Source organism: Typopeltis vanoorti, chromosome 23, assembly GCF_054136105.1.
Source record: "Typopeltis vanoorti isolate ZY-2024b chromosome 23, IOZ_Tvanoo_1.0, whole genome shotgun sequence".
Taxonomy (NCBI): domain Eukaryota; kingdom Metazoa; phylum Arthropoda; class Arachnida; order Uropygi; family Thelyphonidae; genus Typopeltis; species Typopeltis vanoorti.
In genome coordinates, this window is record NC_143571.1 from 58,093,932 (window position 1) to 58,116,044 (window position 22,113).

The 22,113-nt window shown below is 35.8% G+C and overlaps 1 protein-coding gene across 1 annotated transcript; it reads right to left on the reverse strand.

Annotated features, from left to right (window-relative positions):
- Positions 1-387: 387 nt before the first annotated feature.
- On the reverse strand, positions 388-21,837 carry LOC150093879 (rhomboid-related protein 4-like). The gene is made up of 2 exons (XM_090412863.1): positions 21,621-21,837; positions 388-1,898 (listed from the first exon to the last, which is right to left on the reverse strand). The coding sequence occupies exon 2, from the start codon at positions 1,859-1,861 to the stop codon at positions 824-826; it is 1,038 nt and encodes a 345-aa protein (XP_090268989.1). The 5' UTR covers positions 1,862-1,898; positions 21,621-21,837; the 3' UTR covers positions 388-823.
- Positions 21,838-22,113: the final 276 nt, after the last annotated feature.

Here is a 22,113-nt window from a genome sequence, read left to right on the forward strand (position 1 = left end):
TTGCATTATGAAATACTAAAGCAATATTGATATGAAGTTCGCGCCTCAACATATAAATAGGCTAGTCGTGAAGTTACCTCACTTATTCTTATGTAGAGGGTTTAAAGAAGAATTTCTTTTCGAGTATAATATTCATTGCCTCTGTATTATTCCAAAAGCCAGGCACCGATATCTATGCATTGTAATTTAAGTGTTGTGTGATCTGAGTTTTATACAGTGAAAGAATGTGTACTTGACTCCCTACTTGAAAATGCAGTAACTATTCTAGTCCTCAGCTGCATTTTTTAAAACTACTCTCTCATTTCTCCTATACTTTTTTTTGTTTGACATTCCCTAAAAATCATTGGTCTCATCCTTGCTAGTTACAAAAGAAGGTCAACAGAAAAGTTAAATTTAAAAAGAGTTTATTAACAATGGGATAAAAAAATATTTTAATTTACATCAGTCATAACTTTGAGGTATATATGATTTCAAATCTCAATGGCTAATACACTAGTAAACAGTGGCAATGCTTGCCAAAAAAGTGAATTCATTTTAATATAAACATAGGTTTTGCAAGTTAACCATTTATCTTTCCATTATATAAAATGAGTTGCTTATAGATTTGTCACAAAGTTTACTTGAGTTGGTAATGCATGAATATTTGCATCATTCTACAAATCTGCCTGAAAGATTTTGAGGCTTAAGTGAAGAAAGTAATAGGGCTATCTTACAGGAACTCACTTTTTTTAAGACATTCCCAAAACAAAAATAAAGTTTATATCGCAATATAAATAAACAAATCAGCATTATACAGTGACCTTTTATTTAAGATGAAACAAAATTACTGGTATCCAAAATGGGCAAGTCTTCTGGATCTCAGGCTGTCCAAGTCTGGATACAATGATGAAGAATGTGCAGGCGGGTAAGCAGCATTATTACGGAACTCTGCTTCAGGTGGTGCACTAGGTACATAATCTGAATACAGAGAACCAAATGTTTCATGATGTCTTTCAAATGAAGTTCTTTCATTTGTTTGGCTTTCTCTTAGACTTGTATCAATTGCTTGTCTGAGTTGCTCTTCTTCAGTCATTCCTTGAGGAACATGATTATACCAAGATGCATTAGTATGAGATCTATATCCAGTGGATGCAACACGGGGTGTATATCCTGGATGTGGGGGATACATAGCACCTGTAATAATAGACCACGGCAGATCTACTAAAACTTTTAATGGTGTCTTAACATAGGCAAGTCCAACCAAAATACCTGCTAAATGACCAAAAAATGAAGCATTAGGAGTAAACAGTTGAATTAAAAAGAGCTCAGCCCACACAGCATATACAGCAGGTAAGGGAAGCGGTATGCCTCCAATATTGCGTTCATAATTTGGAAAATAATAAGATGTCAATACTTTTAAAGCAAATATTACTCCAGAAAATCCAACAGCACACTGATTATTAAAATCTCTATCAAATATTTCAGTAGAAAAATAACTAAGGCCAACTAATGTGGCATTTGTCAGCAATGAAAATACAAGCAAAATATATAAAAATTTAGGTCCTCCAAAATGTCTCTCAAGGGTTTTTCCTTTTATCACAAAAGATACCATGTTGTAATAGAGATGCCAGTCATCACCATGTTCCAAAGCACCATATAACAATCGTTTCCAATCCTTTCCATACCATACTCTGTTCACACTTATGCAGACATCCAACTGACCATTCCATGGTAGCTTAAACAACCTCAGATATATTGCAGTCTGGACAGCTACACATAGTAATGTCACTGGGGGAATATTTTGTGCACCAACAGATCCAAATATATAGTAGGCCAGATAAAGGAGCCCCAGTCCAGGAGCCCTTCTCCGTGATGAATTCATTTTAAAAATCTTGTTTTGTTTATTTCATTCCATGAATCTGAAATTAAATTTTTTAAAAAATAGAATAAAACAATTTGATAATAAATTATAATCAACTGCAATCTTATGAAAAACTTATAGTAAAATTATGATTTTTATGAGCGATATTTTTGGTGTAAGAAATTGTAAAATCATTATTTTTATATTATAAATATAAATATGATTTTATATTTATAATTTCTTCTGTATTAATCTGATAGAATCCCTTAACTTGAAGGTCTCCATCATATCTCTTTTCTTCCTATCCGCCAACCTCTGTAATTCACATTTTCTCATATGCCTTTGAACCCCCTTTAGTGTTTCCACATCACAATGAAAACTAGGTGACAAAATCTGAGCACAACAGTCCATATGTGGTGTGACCAAAGTCTTATATAGAGGCATCACCACCTTCTTATCCCTATATGTCAATGCACTTTTTATCATAGCAGCAAGATAGTGTGCAGTCTTTGCAACACTTGTGGTGTGCCCTCAGCACTTCAGTTCATTTGTCTATCATCACTCCAAGATCCCAAATCTGATTCACTTCCTGAAGTACAGCTCCATCAATACAGTACATAGCTCTATATCTAGGCTGACCATTGGTAATTATGGTGATAAAACATTGGTAATTATTGCTTCTGATTTGGTACGTGTTGAAGAAAATTTTGGTTCATAAACTTTATTGATCAATGTCGACAAGCAGTCATTTGCACAATTGACTTGCACAAAAACTTTGGCCATGACCCACAGCATGATAAGCAACAAGAGCTTCATTTGCTGCAATTTTATCACTTTCGCTATCACCGTCACATCTCACCATTAACAAACTAATGTTTTAAACTGAAGCCAGTCTTTTCAGCAGATGTCGCTTCTGCCTCCATGAGCAACAGAAAAATGGACATTACAATGTTGGCATACTACTTTTGTTCCATCACTACACAACTTGTCCAGTTTCATAAATTTGAATTCTTTCTGGAGATTGTCATTAAAAGAGCAGTTTCGCCTCTTTGACATTGCAAGGATAGACTTAAAGCTTTAAAAAATAAACCTTAAAATTTTAAATTATGAAATTTAAGCCACCAACATTGAATAACAAAGCCATCGGTTAGCATACAGACAAAACAAAAACTAATGCTACAGCAGAACAGACACTGTGTCTGAGACACAGGTGTTGCCAAAAATGTATTTATTATTTTCTCTGAATAAATCGCTGCAGATATCGATATTTAGTATTGAACAATGCGACTATATGGTTATACAAATTACTCGTATACATGATTATAGGTTATGAATAATAATTTATAATCGACCAATATTAAAGTATATTTATAGGTTTTATTAAAAACAGGACAAAATGACGGGACAGCTGGGAAATAGAAAAAAAAACAGTACTGTCCCGTTCAAAATGGTACATATGATCAGCCTACTTATCTCTATATCCCAAAGTGTAACACTTTATCAAATTCCTGATATGTATCCTCTAGGAGTGTACAGGATATGATAGTACCACATGAAACTTACATTATTAACTTCCTATCTACAATTTTCCTCCAAATCAATCTGTTACCTATCAAGACTAACATTATCAGATCTTATATTTCTGTCTTCCAAGGCACTTTTTACTGTATCAATCCACCTATATCTTGGTCTTCCTCTGGGTCTTTTTACTGCCAACCTGGCAGAGAACACGTTTTGTTAATCTTTCCTCTCCCATTCTGTTTAACTCTGCTAACACATTCTGGATACTAACAATGTCAAATTCTTTCTTAATAACCTCATTTTTAATAGGATATTGCCACTGATGACATCTGTTCATACCCCCCCCCCTAATCTTTCTCAGGACTCGCATATATGTGGTCTCTAGTCTTTGGTCAAGTGTTGTATTTCTAACATTAAAACTGGGTTAAAATTGGTTGGAGCTGGGTGAATACTGTCTTGTATACAGCTAATTTAGTCTAATTTCTCTCTTATTCCATATACATTTATTCAGTTGACTTCCTACCATACCAGCTTTGTTAATTCTGTTGTCTATTTCCATAATTAATTTACCATCTTCACTAAAAATTGTGCCTAAGTAGCTGAAAGGTTTTACTTGTTCTATAGGTTCTCCATTCACGATGCAGTTGATATTTTCACTGTTTCTGTCTATTTTCATTATCTCTGTCTTGTTATTGCATATCTATTTCAACAGTTATTTAATTTAGTCAGGAAATCTTGCAGACTTTTACTGGATTTATTTGGAAGTATAACATCATCCGCATAAAGTAAAGAGCTGAGATTGACATCTCTAATTTTGATATCAGGTTTAATACCAATTTCCTTCATGATGTGATCCATATAGATAATAAATAACAGAGGGGATAATGTACATTCTTGTCTAACACCAGAATTAACATTAAACCATCTTCCTGTACTTCCTTCAATTCTAACTGCTGACTTACAACTCAAATAAATACTAAGTATTGCTTAATATAATGTCCCACTGACATCATACAACTGTAGCGTTTTGAATAGCTTTTCTCTTGGCACCTTGTCATATGCCTTTTCCAGATCTACAAAACTTAAATACAGATCCTTGTTATATTCCCATGATTTCTCAACTATTTGTCTTAATGTGATAACCTGATCCTGACAGCCTCTATTTGGTCTGAATCCTTGTTCTGCACCAAGCTTCCCTTCCACAATCCTCCTCAACAGTTTCTCAAGTATACTTGCATAAGTCTTACCAGGAACACTCAGTAGGAAATACTTCCATAATTCTCACATTCAATTTTATTTCCCTTTTTTTATGAGTACTGTGAGACCTCTACTCCAATCATCTGGAATTCGTCCCTCTGTTATAAAATTTTATTTATTCATACTTGAGCATTTCTGGTTGAATATCATCTACTTCAGCTGCCCTTCCACATTTCAGGCTTTTGATGGCTTTTTCTACTTCAAGTATGGATATGTATGCCTGGTCTGTGTTTTTTTACCACTGTGCTGTCACTGATTATTTCATTTAGCAATTTTTCAAAGTAATTACTCCATACTTCAAGGATATCTTTTTCTCCTGTTTTCATGCCACCTTTATTATCTCTAATTCCTTTTACAGCACTCTTTCCTCCATTTCTGAGCTTTCTCAACACCCTCTAGAAGATTTTGCAACTTTCTTGATATTTATATTCTATGTTCTTACCAAAGTTTTCCCATGACTTTTGTTTAGCTTTTTTACATTTGTCCCTCTATTCTCTAAGAGCACAAGCTGACTTATTTGCTAGGAACTTTTGATATGCTGTCTTCTTTTCCTTCACTGCCTCTTTAACTTCCTGTGTCCACCATGGAGTTCTGATTTTTGTATCCTTGCAGACAACCTCACCACATGCCTCTCTAGCCAAATCAATCAGTGTTTTCTTCAGGGCTTGCCACTGAATCTCCATGGTTTTGGTTCCTCTTCTTAAACTTTTTCATTTTTTCTTGAATAATGCTCGTGTATTTTAGTCTACAGTTCACATCTGAGAGCTGCTCAACGTTTATTTGCTTTGAAACTTTCTTACATGTTCATTTTTATCCTGCTTAAGACTAAATGGTGATCACTTCCAATTTCAAATCCTCTGTACACTCTAGTGTGTTGCATCAGGAAAAAAACATCATTATTTGTGTGCTGCAGCTACAAACATTAACAGCTATCATGGAACATGTTATAGAAAGAGCCCATCTTTGGGAAGCCAAATTGGGATACGGTCTCTTACTACTGGCCCTAACCAAGCTATTTCATGACATAAGTGATATCTAGGATATCACTTATGTCATAAAAATGAGATGTGTGTAAACATTTCAAAGGTTGTCAATAGCTGTATCTTAATTTTTAGGAAGGTTGTTATTATTTTTTAAATTATGCAATATTGTTAAACATTTCTATATACTAATACCAGAAGCATCAGGAATAAGAGGGAGGAGTTTTTGGCATTGGTTAGTGCAATCATGCCAAAAGTTAGGCATTAATGGGACTTCGCTAACAGTAGGTGACATAGTTATAGAGATAGAATTTGATGGATTTAGTATTTTCAGGGAGGATGGAGTAGACAGGACAGTGGATACTGCTGATGATAGCAGATGAATTACAACCAACAAAAATAAGAGTCAGTCAGGAGCAAATGGCAGTTCTTTTGAGTCAGTCTGGTATAAGTTTCATGCCAATAGGACAAAAATTAAATTAGTTGCTGCTATAAGGCAAGGGGGTTCCAGGGGTGATGTGGAAGACCTGCATCAACAGATCAGTACAATGAATGCAAGTCAAGTAATTATTATCGGAGATTTCAACTTTGGAAACATAGATTGGAAGGAGGAAAGATTGGTGGCAGGAAGGAAATGGAATTTATACACTTACTGAGAGATAGTTACTTGAATCAGATTGACTCAGGGTACAAGAGAGTTGGTTATAGGATCAGAAGACCTGTCCATAACTAGTAGCTACATTGCCTCCATTGGCAGAATATGATAGTCTAATTTTGACTTGAGAAATAGCAAAATGTGGAAATTCCAGTAAAGAAGGGGTATCTGTGGAACTACAAGCCATACACTTAGAAGAGCTTGAAACAGCATCATGGCATAAGGATCTGCAAGGAAGGATGCTTACAATGCATGGGAAACGGTGAAGTTGTATATGGAGAAAGCAATAGAACATTGCATACTCAAGGTTAAGAGGGTAAATTAGGTAGAAGTTAGATGAATGAATAATATCATTAAGCATGAGCTGCAAAAAAGGAAAATGTTGTGGAGGTTATATAAAGAAAGTGATGACCAGCTAACTTACGAACGGTACAAAGATCAGGCAGGAAAGATTACCCGCATGGTAAGTAATGTAAAACCAGATTACGAGAAGAAATTTGATGAGCATGCGAAAGGAAATCCCAATCCCAAAAAGTTTTTTTTTTTTTTTTTTTTTAATGTGGCAAGTAGGATGAAGAATGACTATGGAAGGATAACTTTAATGAGTGCAGATGGTAGAGAGGTGACAGAGGCAGGCAAAATAGTTGAGCTACGGAGCAACCAATTTGCAAGGATATATCTACAAGTGAAGACATTGTTATGGTGGTGGTGACAGGGACTGATGTGAGAACAGAGTTTGATGAATTGGCTCGCGTTTTAAAAGAATGTGCAGGGGAACTGGCAATGCATTTGATTACTGTCTCAGCTCTGGAAAAGTGATAAGAGAGGAGGGCAAAATAATTCCTTCGCATAAAGAAGGATCTAAGTCAAGTAGCAAATTATAAACCAATTGGTATCTCAGGAGTGGTGGTAAAAATACTGGAAAAGTTGGTCAAAAACAGAATTCAAGAATGGTTGGATAATAATGTGATATTCTATGATGGCATGGTTTGTGAAAAGTCATTCTGCATTAGTAATCTAATTTCTTATAATAGAGTGACAGTTGAGTTGGATAAAGGGAATGGCTACACAATAATACTGCTGGATTTTGCAAAGATGTTTGACAATACATATGTGATGAAACTCTATTACACAGACTGCAACAAATGAGAAGAAATATGAAACTGGTGATATGGATAAATGTAGCTGCTGGACAAATACCAAAAAGTAGTAGATGGAGGAGCAGAATTCAGCAGAAGGCAGGTGCCTAGTAGTGTGCCACAGAGCTCTGTGCTTGAACCACTGATACTTAATTTGTACATAAATGATATAGGAAATAATTTGAAGGAAGATATTCAATTCTTTGTTGATAATGCAAAAGTTGGTTGGTGAAGCGAAGCATAGTTAATCTAGGTGATGTAGAGAGATTGTAGGATGATTTAAATAGGCTGACAGTATGGGGAAAACATAATAGATGTCAGTCTAATGTGGAAAAGTGTCAAGTTATTTATTTTGGGATACAAAGATTACAACCTGTGTATCACATCGAGGGAACTGTACTCCAGGAAATTGATGAAGCCGGGGATTTGGAGGTAGTAGTAGATAGAGTTGAAGTTTAGAGAGCATATTCAGAGGCGTAGTTAGGGAGGGGAGTGGTCTGCGGCACTTTGACCTTTTTGAACTTTTGCAGTTAATTCTAAAATACAGTCTCGAGAACTCATTCCCAAATATTGTAAGACTACTGATGCGAATATTTCTCACAATTGCTGTAAGTGTTGCTAGTTGTGAGAGGAGTTTTTCTAAATAAAATTGATTAAGAATTACCTACATTACTATGAAATAGACTTTGCCAATGTCATTGACAATTTTATTAACAGAAAAGCAAGAAAAATAATATTTTAGAATGTTGAAATGAAAGTTTTACTTAAAAAAAAAAAAAAAAAAAAAAGTGTTTTAATTTATTTCCCTATATGTCATTTTGACTTTTTGTAGTATTTTTGGTGTTTATTCAGAGGGGCAGCAAACTCAGGAACTGCCCCAGGAGGCAAAAGCTCTAGCTACACCACTGGGCATATTGCTAAAGTAGCCCAGGAAGTTCACAGGATTACTTGGGTATTGAAGAATGCACTTGCAAGTAGAGATAAGGGAGTTATCATTCCTTTTTATAAAGCATGGATATGCCCACATTTGGATTACTGTGCTCAGGTCTGGTCACCTGGATTTCGTGGGATGAGGAAGTGGTGGAGATTTTCCAAGTGGCGAATGGTCTGTGGAATGCTCCCTATGAGGATAGAGCCAGAGTTTATGGATTGCAAAAGTTGGTTGATAGTGAAAAAGAGAGCAGGAATATATTAGAAACATTTAAGTTACTTAAAGAGTTTTATAAGATTGATGCAGAAGAAAATGTTTCAGTACTTGGCTAGAGGGGATAGAACAAGAGGTCATCCCTCGAAGTTGGGTAAGAGGGCAGTTAACAAGGGCTAAATTTTTCACTTGAAGAATGATGAATAAATGAAATGGGTTGCCTGAGTCAGTTGCGAGTGATTACCAGATGATAAGTTGGTGTACAGGCTGCAGAAGATATGAATAGATATTTGTTGGTTCGATGGATTGGAGATTGGCTCTCTGAAAGATACCACTAAGTTGTATAAGATAGAGCTGTGTCTCAGAAAAGGAAGGTGGACAGTGGTGAGCCTCAGGGTTCTGTTCTAGGTCCCCTACTGTTTGACTTCTTTTAATAATATTTCATGTGGATTGAATAGGGATTCTCATGTGTTTGCTGATGCAGTTAGGTAAAATTATCAGGAGTAATGCTGATAATTCTCTACAGGAAGATTTGAATACTTTTAGCTTGGACAAATGAGTAGGGGTTGCTGTTTTTAATATTAATAAATCCAAGGTGTTTAAAGATAAAAGCTGTATAACTGAGAAGAGACCTTCAAATAGCCTTTAAAAGGAATGCGGAGAACTGACCAGACCTTCTGACCTAATGTCCAATCCTCACCTTCCCATGGTGCACCCTGGATACTGAACGAATGAGGATGGGCTGGCAATTTGGGATTTAGCCAACCAAATTGTATTCTTATTGGCTTAAGCCACAATACAAAATGATGGTACAACATGACAGAATTTCATGCCAGCAAGGCCCCGTTGTTTTCACAAGGGAACAGGGCAAACAGCAAAAAGTCAGCTACTGAAACAAATCCTAAAACACACCCCAATTCAACATCACCACAGTTCAAGATCGGTATTATAAACATAAGAAGCCTGAATGGCAAAGAAATGGAACTAGCTGAGGAATTGGATAAGTATCAGATCGACATAATAAGGGTGACTGAAACAAAAAAGACAAAAACTGGTGAGATCTTTCTGATAATTAACTTTACACTTTCATAAGTGGAAGTTACATTAAAAGAAAAAAAAAAGCAAGAAAAGAGTTTTTCAAGTGCAAAGTGCGACTGAATATTTGAATGCTTGAAGAACAAATGCCTCAGCCAGCATGTAGTAAAAAAAAAGAATTTATAGTATTACATTTGGCCACAGAGTTAAGAGGATATTTTATTGCAACTGAGATATAATACTTGTCCCCAACAGGTAAGCATGATGCTATCATGAAAAATTTCATTTATTTTATGAGATGATACAAAGAGTAACATTATCTGGAAATGCTTGCCAGGCAATGTTATTTATTTACAAGAGAAACTTCAATGCTGCTATGTGAAAATCTAACTTTTTGCAATTCTAGAGCACATTATTATTATAATACAGGTATTTCGATGGAGCCAGAATACTAATTGTTGCAGATCCACACTAACCTTTATGTACACAATAGCTATCATATCTCTCCTTAAACTGGTTCACTGTTGAGGCGCTCCACAACTAGCTCTGGCAATCCATTCTGCATATCAAGATAACTGCCAATACTAGTATCCAAAAAAAACCAAGCATGAATTTATTACTATTATATGGATGTGTCCATGGAGCCAGGATACTCATTGTGGGAGAGAGACACACACTAACCTTTATGTACACAATACCTAACATATCTAAATAAATTTAGTTTAATCCTTTATCCAAGTGTAAGCAAACAAAGTTTGCACCTAAAGTATCTTCAGGACTGAGGCAACTCATAGTAAAGGCAGACCAGGCTCTCATCACTCCTTGTCTCAGTATCTCCCATAATGCAAAGCACATTTCCCTGCAGACATGTATAATGCTATGTATTAAGGGAAGAGTCACTACCCAGACCAGTTTCTACCTTTATTGAGGTCTCGTCAGTGGGAGCCAGAAGCATAGATACTAAGGCAGAAGCAATGGAGAGGTCATATTTACCTATACGAGTTGCCAAAAGGTGTACCACCTTATTATTAAATTATTCTTGATTTAGAGAAAGATGTTGGAAGTTTATTTTCCACTTGGTTAGACTATAATAAATCTAGTTTAATGAATCAGTTTAAGGTGTACCATCTTAAAAAAACTGATTCATTGTCAGGGCACTCGACTAATTCTGGCAATCCATTCCACCCACTTCCCACTCTCCAAGCAAAAACTCAAGTCACATATCCTTAATAATTTGTCTTATACAACTTCTAATTTTCTATTTGTCATTTATTAAAAAAATTCCCTTTGTGTCAATCTTATAGACCCCCTTTAATAATGTTTCCATCATGTCCCCTCTTTCTGGCATATCAGCTAAACTTGAAACCCACACACCTTCAACCTATCCTCATAGAGACCATTCTAGAGACGTGTCACCAGCTTGGTCACTCATCTCTCAATCCTCTCCATCACTTCTAATCCCCAAGAAACCAGGACAAAATCTGTGCACACTAGTCAAGATGCAGCCAAATCATAGTTTTATAAAGAGGAATAATAACCTCCCTCCCTTGTCTTTGCTTGTTAGTGTGTTTTTCAACAACCAACTAATCCTTTGAGCCAAGGATTACTTGGTTGATTACAAGGATTACTTCAAAAATATGCCTCTGATCTGCAACTCTGTCTACCATTATTCACAAGTTACTAGCCTCATCAATTTCCTGCAATCCAATACTAGCAATGTGATACAGACTGTAATCTTTTCAAACCTTACATTCTGCTCAATTTCTGTAACATATATACCTAATTAAATAATGCAATAGATTTGTTATTACATATCCTTTTATTGCATTAGGTTTACCTAACATTACAAAATTATATTCATATGACTAGTTAAAGTGAAAGAACGAACACACACACACACACACACACACACACACACACACACACACACACAGTCATCCCTCGACTTATGTCCAGGTTCTGGTCCATCCGGTAGGACGTAAGTGGAATCGGACATAAGTCGATACATTAAATCAACAGAGTTATAGGGTTAGGGACTTAACCGTAATAAGTATACTATTATTTTAATTTTTAAATCTTATTATAAAACTGTACTGTGCATTACTGCCACTGTTAAACAGGAGAATAATCACCCAAATCTTCCTCCACAATCACATCTGCATTACCTTCCCTATGTGAAGGACCAGGCTGCGGCTCTTCTGGTGTAACCTGGTTTTTTTTTTTTTATGAAAATGTCCATGCGCTTTGCTTATTCCTCTTCTTCTTTTCATCATAAATTTGTTCATAGCAAGCAAACACATTATGCACTTTCGTTTCTATTATTAAGTAGCGTTCAACATTGGGGTCCATGTCTTTAGCTATTTTGAGAACATCGCTAACTGCAAAAAACATTTCTGAAATACCCTTTACTGTAAATTGTTTAACTACCTGTTTCTCTTTTCCCTCTTCGTTTTCTCGTTTACCTCTTCTGCAACAGTTGTTCCTCTAGTTGACCAATCCTTCATTGGTCAACTCATCTGGGGAGAACTTTCTATGAGTTGAATTATGTTGTCATCATTCACTTCAAAATTCAGATTGTTTGCTAGGCTCACTATTACAAACTTCCAAAATCACGCACAAACGTTTTTACTGTCTTTATTGATATGCCACTCATACATTGAGAGGTCACTTTGTCTCAAGCCACAGCAATATTTTTAATAGCATGATAAATATTGAAGGTTTTCCAGAATTACATGAGAGTCTGGTCATTTCTTTCAGTAGCAGAAATGGCTTGTGAAAAAGTGATCCATAGATAATAAGCCTTAAACACTACAAGAACTCCTTGATCCATTGGTTAGATCAATGAAGTAGTGTTTGGAGGGAGAAACATTACCTTGAACTTGGGGTGAAGATCACCGCTATAAGAAGTATAAAACTGATGACTTGGAGCATTATCTAGAATTAATAAAATTTTAAATGCTACATTTTCTTTCACACAATAGCTATTTATTTTGCTAGCATAAAGTTGATTAAGGCATCCTCAAACAATTTTTGAGTCATCCACGACTTGTTATTGCTCCGATAATGAATTGGAAGTATGCTTCCTGATGTTTTTGAAGATTCGTGGATTCTCACTGTGCTATATCACAAATAGTTTCAGTTTATATCCAGCCACATACTTATAACAGAATCATAATACGGGCATTAAGAGCTTTAAAATTAGGTACAGATTTTAGCTTTTTAAGGATGAATATCTGCTCGGGCATTTTTTTTTTACAAAACAAGGATGTCTCATTCATATTAAATATTTGCTGGGGAAAATAATTTTCCTCTGTAATAATTTTATCCAATTTTTCCACAAACTCCTTGCCAGCCTTCTAAGCACTTGGCGATTCCAATATATTTTCACATTATGCAGCGCAAAATGCAGTATTTTGTTCTACTTTCTCCTTCAACATGTTGAAGAGACTTAGTGTCTTAGCAGTTATGATCACAGTGCTAAGGGACATGCACTTTTGGTTCAGGTCCTCTATGCATGGTGCAAGTAGCTTCTCCATATCACCAATAGGACCTTGTCTTTGCTTCGTCACTCTCATCGACTTAATGGAAGCAGATCCTTTCACAGCCTCTACGATTTTATCCTTATTTTTATAAATGGTCGTCACTGTAGAATGAGACAATCCGAAGCCACGTGCGATCACACTGACGGGCTTACCAGCATCATAACTTGAAACTTTGTTTCAAGATCAATTGCTCGCCTCTTTTTCTGTGATTCTTCATTAGGATTTTTGATTGGGTGTGTAGGTGGCCATGTTGCACAAAATATCGTGAAATATTTAACGATAAATACACAAATAACCCATTTCTCAAACACAAAGTCAACAGAGGAACTGATGATTTTGTGTTTGAAGACACATGCCGACTGTCGAGGGAGATTGCCGCTGAAAACGCTGTTGCCACTGTGCATGCTTGACCTTAAGCTCGCTTGTGTTTGTTCGAAAGTATAGCCGAAAATGTTATTTATTGCCTTATGGGATCACGAACGTATCTTTGAAAGGACGCAAGTTGAGGGATGACTGTATATATATATTATTAAAGATACCGTCCGCGCGGTTAGCTTAGTGGCTTTGTGCTTCGCAACCACATGCCTGGGAGAAGGAGTGTCCTGGGTTCGATTCCCGTCGGCGACGTGAGGAGCTTAAGGATCTTCCTCAGCCATAACCAAGTTATCTGGTCTTGGGCGTGGACAGCAGGGTTTCCCCCCAGTTTATCTGGGGTTTTTCATCCCTCAAGCAGGCAACCCAGTCCCGTGAACACACACGGATCTACAGCCACAAATACTTAACCACCCCATGAGGGGACTCAACTCACCCCAATAGGGACGGGGGAGAAAAGGAGGAAACTCCATATGAATAAATAAATAAAAGATACCAAGCAATTTTATAAGCTAGGTTTTAATCCTTTTTCCCAAGTAAGCAAACAGACAAGTAAGTCAAGTTTGCACTTGCACGTAGTGCAAGTCTGAGGCAACTCGTGGTAAAGGTGGAGTAAGCTCCAATCACTTTCCTTAGTATTTTCCCCTAATGCAAAGCACATCCTCTTGCAGAGATGTATGATGCTATGCATTAAAGGCAAGGGCCACTACCCAGACCTGTTTCAACCTTTATTGAGGTCTTGTCAGTGGAAGCCAGACCTAAAAATGCCAAGATTGAAGTAATGCAGAGCTTATAAATTTTACCTAAACAAGTTGCCACATGGTGCTTGACCTTATTAAATAAAAATCTCAGGATGAGAGTAAGATGTAGAAATTTTTTTTGTATCTTTTTTTTTTTTTTGGTATCTTTAATAATATACTATATACCCAAGGTAAAAAACTTTCTAAATGTATATATATATAATATCAAGCTCTAAAGCTGAAGGCATGAGCAATAGCTTGCTGGTGAACAGCTACTTGTATGCAAGTAACTATTCCTCACTACAACTGACAAAAATTCATGCTTTAGACATCCCCACCCCCACCCATGTAGATATACTCCCACATGATATTTGCACATTCATCTTGATAAGTAACTCATAATCTATTGCATCAGTCTTATGACCGGTAGCTCAGCAGCATTTCCTTCCATTCTTCTCTTCTGTTTGCTTTTCTCTTTATTTCACAGCATGTGTTTAGCCCAGTGCTTTGTTTTATTTGATCAAAGTATCTTTTACTTGGTCTTCCTCTTTTTCCTTTGATTTTGCCTTCTATTATTCTTCTCATCAGACTTTCATGTCATAAGATATATCCAATCCATCTGTCTCTTCTTGTTATTAATGTCATTATCAGTGCTCTGGGTTCATTTATTTCCTTAAGCAGTTCTTCATTAGATTTTTTGTCTGTCCATTTTATTTTTTTGCATTCGTCTCCAACCACATTTCAAATGCCTCCAGTCTTTTAATATCTCCTGTTCCCATTGTCCATGTTTCACTGCCATAAAGTGCTATACTGCATATATAAGTTTTTAGTTTTTTTCCTTATTTCTAGACTTAAGTTTCCTTCTAATACCTTTTCCATTTTATTGAATTATTTTTTTTTGCTATGCCTATTCTTATCTTTATGTCTTCTTTTGATCTTCCTTCCTCATTTACTGTACTCCCTAGGTATTTGTAATCTTTAATTGCTTTATCTCTTTCCAATTTAATTTATTTTCTTGCTTTACCAGTAGAATTTTGGTTTTTTTCAACATTTATTTTCATGTGGTATTTATTAAATATTTCATTTGTTGTTTTGATTAACTTTTTTAATCTTCTTCTGCTTTTTGCTATGAATGCAATATCATCTGCAAATCTGAGGCAAAATATTTCTTCTCCACCAATCTGTATGCCACTGCTTATTTCTTTAATTTCTCTGATGGTATTTTCAATATAAATGTTGAAAAGCAAGGGTGATAATATGCACCCTTGTCTTACTCCACATAATATGTATAGTTTCGTTCTTATTATTTGTTCTTATGTATCCCATTTGTCTTACATATATCTGTTTGATTACTCTTCTATCATTATAGTCAATGTGACTTTTCTTCATAATATTCCACATCATCTTCCAATTAAATTTGTCAAATGCTTTTTTTCTAAATCCATGAAGCATATATGTTTTTTGGTTTACCTCCATTCTTTTTTCGATCATAGTTGTCAAGCTTAGTATTGCTCCTCTTGTTCCTTTTCCTTTCCTGAATCCATATTGATCTTGCTCTAGTTGTGAATCTATTCTTTCATATATTTGGTTTTGTATTATTTTTAACAGGATTTTGGTAATGTGTGTAATTAGGGCTATTGTTCTGTGTTGGTTACATTGGACTTATCAGGGATTTTGTGAAGTCTTCTGGGAGATCTCCATTTTCATATATTTCAGCTATTAGTTCAAATATATCATTTTTTGTTTCCTCATCCAAATTTTGAACGGCTTCACTTGGGATGTTATCGATTCCTAGGCTTTTCTTCTGGCTTAAGTCTTTAAGTGCTTTTTCAAACTCTTTTTTTTTATTATTGACAGCCCACTATTGTCTTTAGTTTCTGTGTCATTTTCTTCCTGTTCTTCTCCTTGATACAGGTGTTCAAGATATTTTTTCCATTCTTGTAATATTCTTCAGAATAAATAATTAGCTTACCATTCTCATCTATTAAGACATTATTATGTCTGACCTTTTTCAGTTTGTTGCTGATTTTTGTTATTTGGTTATAAGCTGTTTCTAGATTTCCTTTATTAAACAGTTCTTCTGTCTTCTTACATTCTTCGTGGAGGTATTCTTCTTTTGCTTGCTTACCTTTTCTTGTTATCACATTTTTTAATTTCTTATTTTTCTGTGTTCTACTTTTTCTGTATTCTTGTATTTCCTCCATTAAACCTAATATTTCTTTAGTTATCCATGGTTTTCTTATGTTTTGCTTTTCTCTTCCTAGTATTTTGTTACTAGCTTTTAGGATATTGTCCTTTATTTGATTCCACTTATTGTTATTGTTTGTACTTTCCTTTGCATTTTCTTGCGTTAGTTTTCTTGATCTTTATGTGTTGTTGTTTTTTTGAATTTCAATTGTGTTTTCATTAATACAAGATTGTGGTCACTATCAACATCTGTTCCTGGAAGACTTTACTAAATTTGACTTGGTTTTTAAATCTTGCTTTAACCATTATATAATCAATTTGGTATCTATTTATGTTTCCGGGTGTATCTTCTTTTTTTCTTTGTTTGGAACATTGTGTTTGTGATTATTAATTCCTTCTGATTGCAGAAATCTACCAGATGTTGTCCTCTGTCCTAATCCAAATTTTCTTACAGTATTATCCTCCTTTCCTTCTCCCACGATTGCATTCCAATCTCCCATTATTATTATTGTACTATCTCTTTGTTTGAAGATGTTCCATATATCTTCAATTTGCTCATACTATTTCTTCATTTTCATGTCCAGTCATATAGACCATTATAATGTTCAGGTTTACTGGTTCAGATTGGATGCTAATTGCCATGATTCTGTCACTGTGTTTGATCGTTGTGGTTACTTTTTTGCCTAAGTGTTTCTTGGGTATTATTGCTACTGCCTGCTTTTCCTCTCTCTTTTCCTGAGAATATTATCCTGTAGTCATCGCTCCAGAAATCACCTTGATCTTGCCATCCTGTTTCACATATTCCCAGGCTATCTTGAGCCTATTCGTTTCCTTTTTGATGTTTTCAAGTTTTCCCATTTCTAATAGGGTTTTCACATGTTTGTATAATTTTTCTGCATCTTTCTATCTGTATCGGAGTTTCACTGGTTTATGACCCGAGAAGCCCGATTTCTTCCCCTGTCGGGCATGACACTCCTCTCATGAAGGCTCCATCGCCGATCTCATTTTTATTGTTTCTAGTTTCCATGCTGCTTTTTCTAGGGATATTAATGTGAAGTTTCCCTTTTGCTTTCCACATCGCAGTGTTACAACCCTTAGTCCTATAAATTGGCCTGGCTTGTAAGTTTCTGGTGAGCCTTTCTAACATTAATTGTCTTCAGCCTCAGGCCAGTACTGGTAGTTGATGCTGCCCACTACCGAGGTTTGTATCGGAGTTTCACTCTCCTAGGAATCTTTTTTAGTATGGCTCCTATCCTCACGAAGACCTGTCCAGTTTGGGTGGCCCTTCTGATAGTTACACTACCACTGGCATAGCTCTCAGGGTTGTCAAAGCACACAAGCCCCACCACCATGTCAAGGTGGAGAATTTGTGCATAAAGTATCTTTACAACCACAACCAGTCCACTTATACACAAAAACTGTTGATTTCACATCAACTGCCATAATACCACACAATGGGTGTGTGGGTGTGTGTGGGGGAAACATTTCTTTTTGGACATACCTCTATTGCTAAGTATCACAGTTGCTAGATCGAGGAAGATAAGCTGGGTTAAATCAATACAGGAGTCATTTTCCATATACAAAGAGTGAAATGGTATATTGCCACATTTTTAAAATACTCTAGATTACAGATAATTGATATACACATCAGAAAGGAAGTGTGTTTTACATTAAGGGATAGTGAGGCAATTGGGTAGAGGCTAATGACTTGACATCAAGCAGACTGGTTGTAAAGATACTGCAAACTGTCTGCTTACATAATGTAGGTAAAGGATTGAAACAAAAATATAATTTGTCGAGTTCGATTTATTTTGTAACCAAGAAATAAACTTTTGCTAAGTGGCATTGCCAACTCAAAGTTTTCATGGAAATATTACTCGACATTCTCTAGAAAAATTTAATATGAGGCTTCACCATGATTGTGAACTTTTTTTTTTATAAATGCAATGTCATTTTATTATGGTTTTTGAAATGAGTTTTCTTAAAAACTTTTTCTGATGAATATCTGACTAAGTTTGAAAATATTGAGAGCTTTGCAGTTTAAATTAATTGTATGCCAATCCAAAACGTATGTTTTCAAAACAAATATCAAAAAGAATGGAGTTTTTAATATATAAATAAATAGATAAAAATAAAGACATTAAAGCACAGCTGAATACAGGATTTGCTTAAGCATCATCGATGAAAACCACAGTGGGAGAATTAGCTTCTTTGATTTGATTTGACCAGATCTAACACTCTCGAACTTTTGATCCCTTCCATTACATGCTGTCTATGTAGTTATCTCTAAGTGACGTGTAATGGATTGACAAATTATCAAAGCAGGATTTATAATTACATATTTTTAATTTAAAAATTCCAATCACTCAAGAAGTGTTAGAAATATTAGGTGAACCTAAATAATGAAAAGAAGTAAAATGTGTTCAAAATATGTTCCAATAATAGACAAAGTGTTGAAGCCAAAAGAGGGTAGAAGTGCCTCAAGATGACAGGTATGCAGAAGGCAGTTCATCTGAGGCTATTTGGTGTGAGATAGAGATCAACAGGATGAAATACGTAATGGGTTCCTACTATAATCCAGGAGTATAAGGGAGAATGTAGATTGTATGCATTGGCAAATTAGCATGATGAGTGAAGGTCGAGTAATTATTATGGGGGGATGTTAACTATGGGAACATAGATTGGGAAAAGGAATGGTCACAAGCAAGGAAGGAAATGGAATTTATACAGTTGTTAAGAGATAACTACATGAGACAGCATGTAACGGAAGGGACAAGAAGTTCGAGAGTGTTAGATCTGGTCAAAGCATCGGAGAACATATCAATAGCCAATTTAGTTACACTGTCTACACTTGACCTAGGAGACTGTAAGAAATTATGAATATTCTCTTAAGAAGGGGTATACGTGGAATTACAAGGCTAGTGATTATGACAAGCTGAAAAGTCAACTTTCAGCAGTGCTATGATATGAGAATTTGAAGGGGAGAGATGATGGTGTGTGTGTGGGAGATTGTCAGAGTGTTTGAGGAAAGCATTATCAGACTGCAATCCCAGGGTCAGGAGGAGAAATCAAGTAGGAGTAAAATGGATGAATAGCATCATTAAGCAAGAGTTGCAGATAAAAAAAAAAAATAAAAAAAATAAAAAAATAAAAAAAAGTTGTGGAAGAAGTAGAAAGGTGATGAGCATACTCATGAGCAGTACAAGGTACAGGCAAAGAGGGTGACCTGTATGGTAAGGAAGGCCAAAGCTAATTAGCTGATGAGTCCAAAAGAAAACCTAAGGAGTTCTTTCACTATGTGGCAAGTAAACAGAAGAATAACTATGGAAGGATGACTTTAAAAAGTGTTGATGGTAGGGAATTTACAGAAGCAAATCAAATAGTTGAGTTACTTAGTAATCACGTTACCCAAAATGGTACACTTCGCAAAAGTGTACCATTTTGGTTGTGATACTGAAGTGCTGAATGTGTCACTGAATGATGAGAGTCTAAAGATAGAAGAAATAGAGGTGCTCAATATATTACAGAACCTGAATGCTAATAATGCTATAGGATTAAATGGCATATCAGCCCATGTGTTACAAGAATGTTCTAGAGAATTAGGCATAAGGGAGGTGCCAAGACAGACGTAGCAAATCATATGCCAATTGGTATATCAGAAGTGGTGGTGGTTAAGGTTTGGTAGAAATTGATAAAAAAATTAGAATTCAGGACTGCGTGGACAGAAATATGATATTTTATAAGCGGCAACATAGTTTTGTGAAGGGTAGGTCTTCCTTTAGTAACTTATTTTCTATAATAAAGTAACAGCAGGGATGGATAAAAAAAATCCTCACTCGGTGATACTGCTGGAATTTGCAAAGGCATTGGACAGGATTCCACATGGAACTCTGTTGCATAAATCTGAGCAAAATGGGAATGGATCCGAAGCTGGTGATTTGAATTAGAGGATGGCTGATGGACAGATATCAAAGAGCAGATGTAACTAGTGTGTACCTCAGGGCTTGGTACTTGTTCCTTTGTTGTTTAATTTCTACATTAATGATATTGCAGTGGAAATAATTTGAAAGGAAATATTCACAATTTTTTGCTGATGATGCAAGATTGGGAAGAGCAATAGTCAATTCAAATAATGTAGATATCTTGCTGGTGGTTTAACATGGCTAAGTGCAGGATAATGCACTGTAGGAGGATGAGATCACATGATGTGTACTATATTAATGGAACTGAACTGAAAGAAGTTGAGGCAAGGGACTTGGGTGTGATTGTAGACAGAGAACTTAAGTGTAGAGAGTATATTGCAAAGGGTGCCAAAACATCACATCAAATTACATGGTTGTTGAAGAACACACTGGCAAGCAGGGATAGAGAAGTTACTGTTCCACTTTATAAGGTTTTAATAAGATGCCATCTGGACTACTGTGACAGATCTGGTCACAGTAGATTTCTTGGTGATGAAGAAATAGTGGAAGTTGGAAACGTTGGAGGTCTGTGGAATGTTTCATACAAAGAAAGACAAGATCTGTGGGCTCCAAAATCTAGCTGATATATGTAAAAGAGGAGACATGATAGAGGTATATAAATTATTAAAGGGTTTTTTTAGGACTAGATTTTTTGCTTGGAGGGTGGTGAATGTGTGGAATGCATTGCCAGAGGTGCTGTGAATGCATCATATGTTCATGAGTTTAAGAAAATGTATGATAGCTACTGTGTGAATAGTGGTTAGTGCATCGATGTAGGGTCTCAGGCGATGATTCTTCTGCCTCCACGGAGACACCGTTATAATAATAAATCATTTCTTCTCTTTCTTATTTCTGGTTTTGAATATAGAGAAAGAAAAACATTCCATAGTTATTTTACCTGAGGTGAATATTGCCTCGGGCGAAAAAATATTCGGCAAAATACGTATTCTGTCTTTAGGAAGCTCGCTGCATGCAGCGAAATGAGACAAGCGGCTCTACCTTGCAATTACCCAACTTTATTCATTATATTAGGAGATGCAGTGTTGTGCCGAACGTATATACAGCGATATTTAAAGGTACTGCATTTGAAGGCTGTGTGATGAGTGTCGAATTCAGGAAGATAAGGTTATTTAGTAGATTAGGGGATTCTGCACACCAGCCTAAGCGAAAATCACAGATGTTAAAGATACAATCACTAATGGATAAACTACAAAAAACACAAACAACACACTTTTCACAAACTTACATTAAGAAGTCTTATCGGTTAGTAATTGGTTTCAATCCATAAATGCATTGCACGAATAATTATATTCACATCCTAAAGTAGTAAAATGCGATTCAGTAGTCAGCTTCCTTTTATATTCATCTACAGTTTCTGACGAAACAACACTCCATTTTATCGAAATCTTACCATGACAACGCAAAATGCACACTCGTCATAACACGATTGGATTATACGACAAAAGAACACCTTCTATCAGAGTTTGCAAATAAGCAACAATAAACAACAAAAGTATAAAAGGGCGCCCTCTTCATGCCAAATTTTCCATCATATATAATTTAATGATGGAGGGTTACAGGACCAAGACAAGAATTCGATTGAGGGGATCGAGTTAAAAAGGATTGGATTGGATTTGGGATCTCAAAGTTAGTGTGGATTCGGATGTGTACCTTTTTCTCTGTGCTCCTTATAGTTAATGTGTAAAGTAGTGATAATACAGTGATTAACTCCCGGTGGC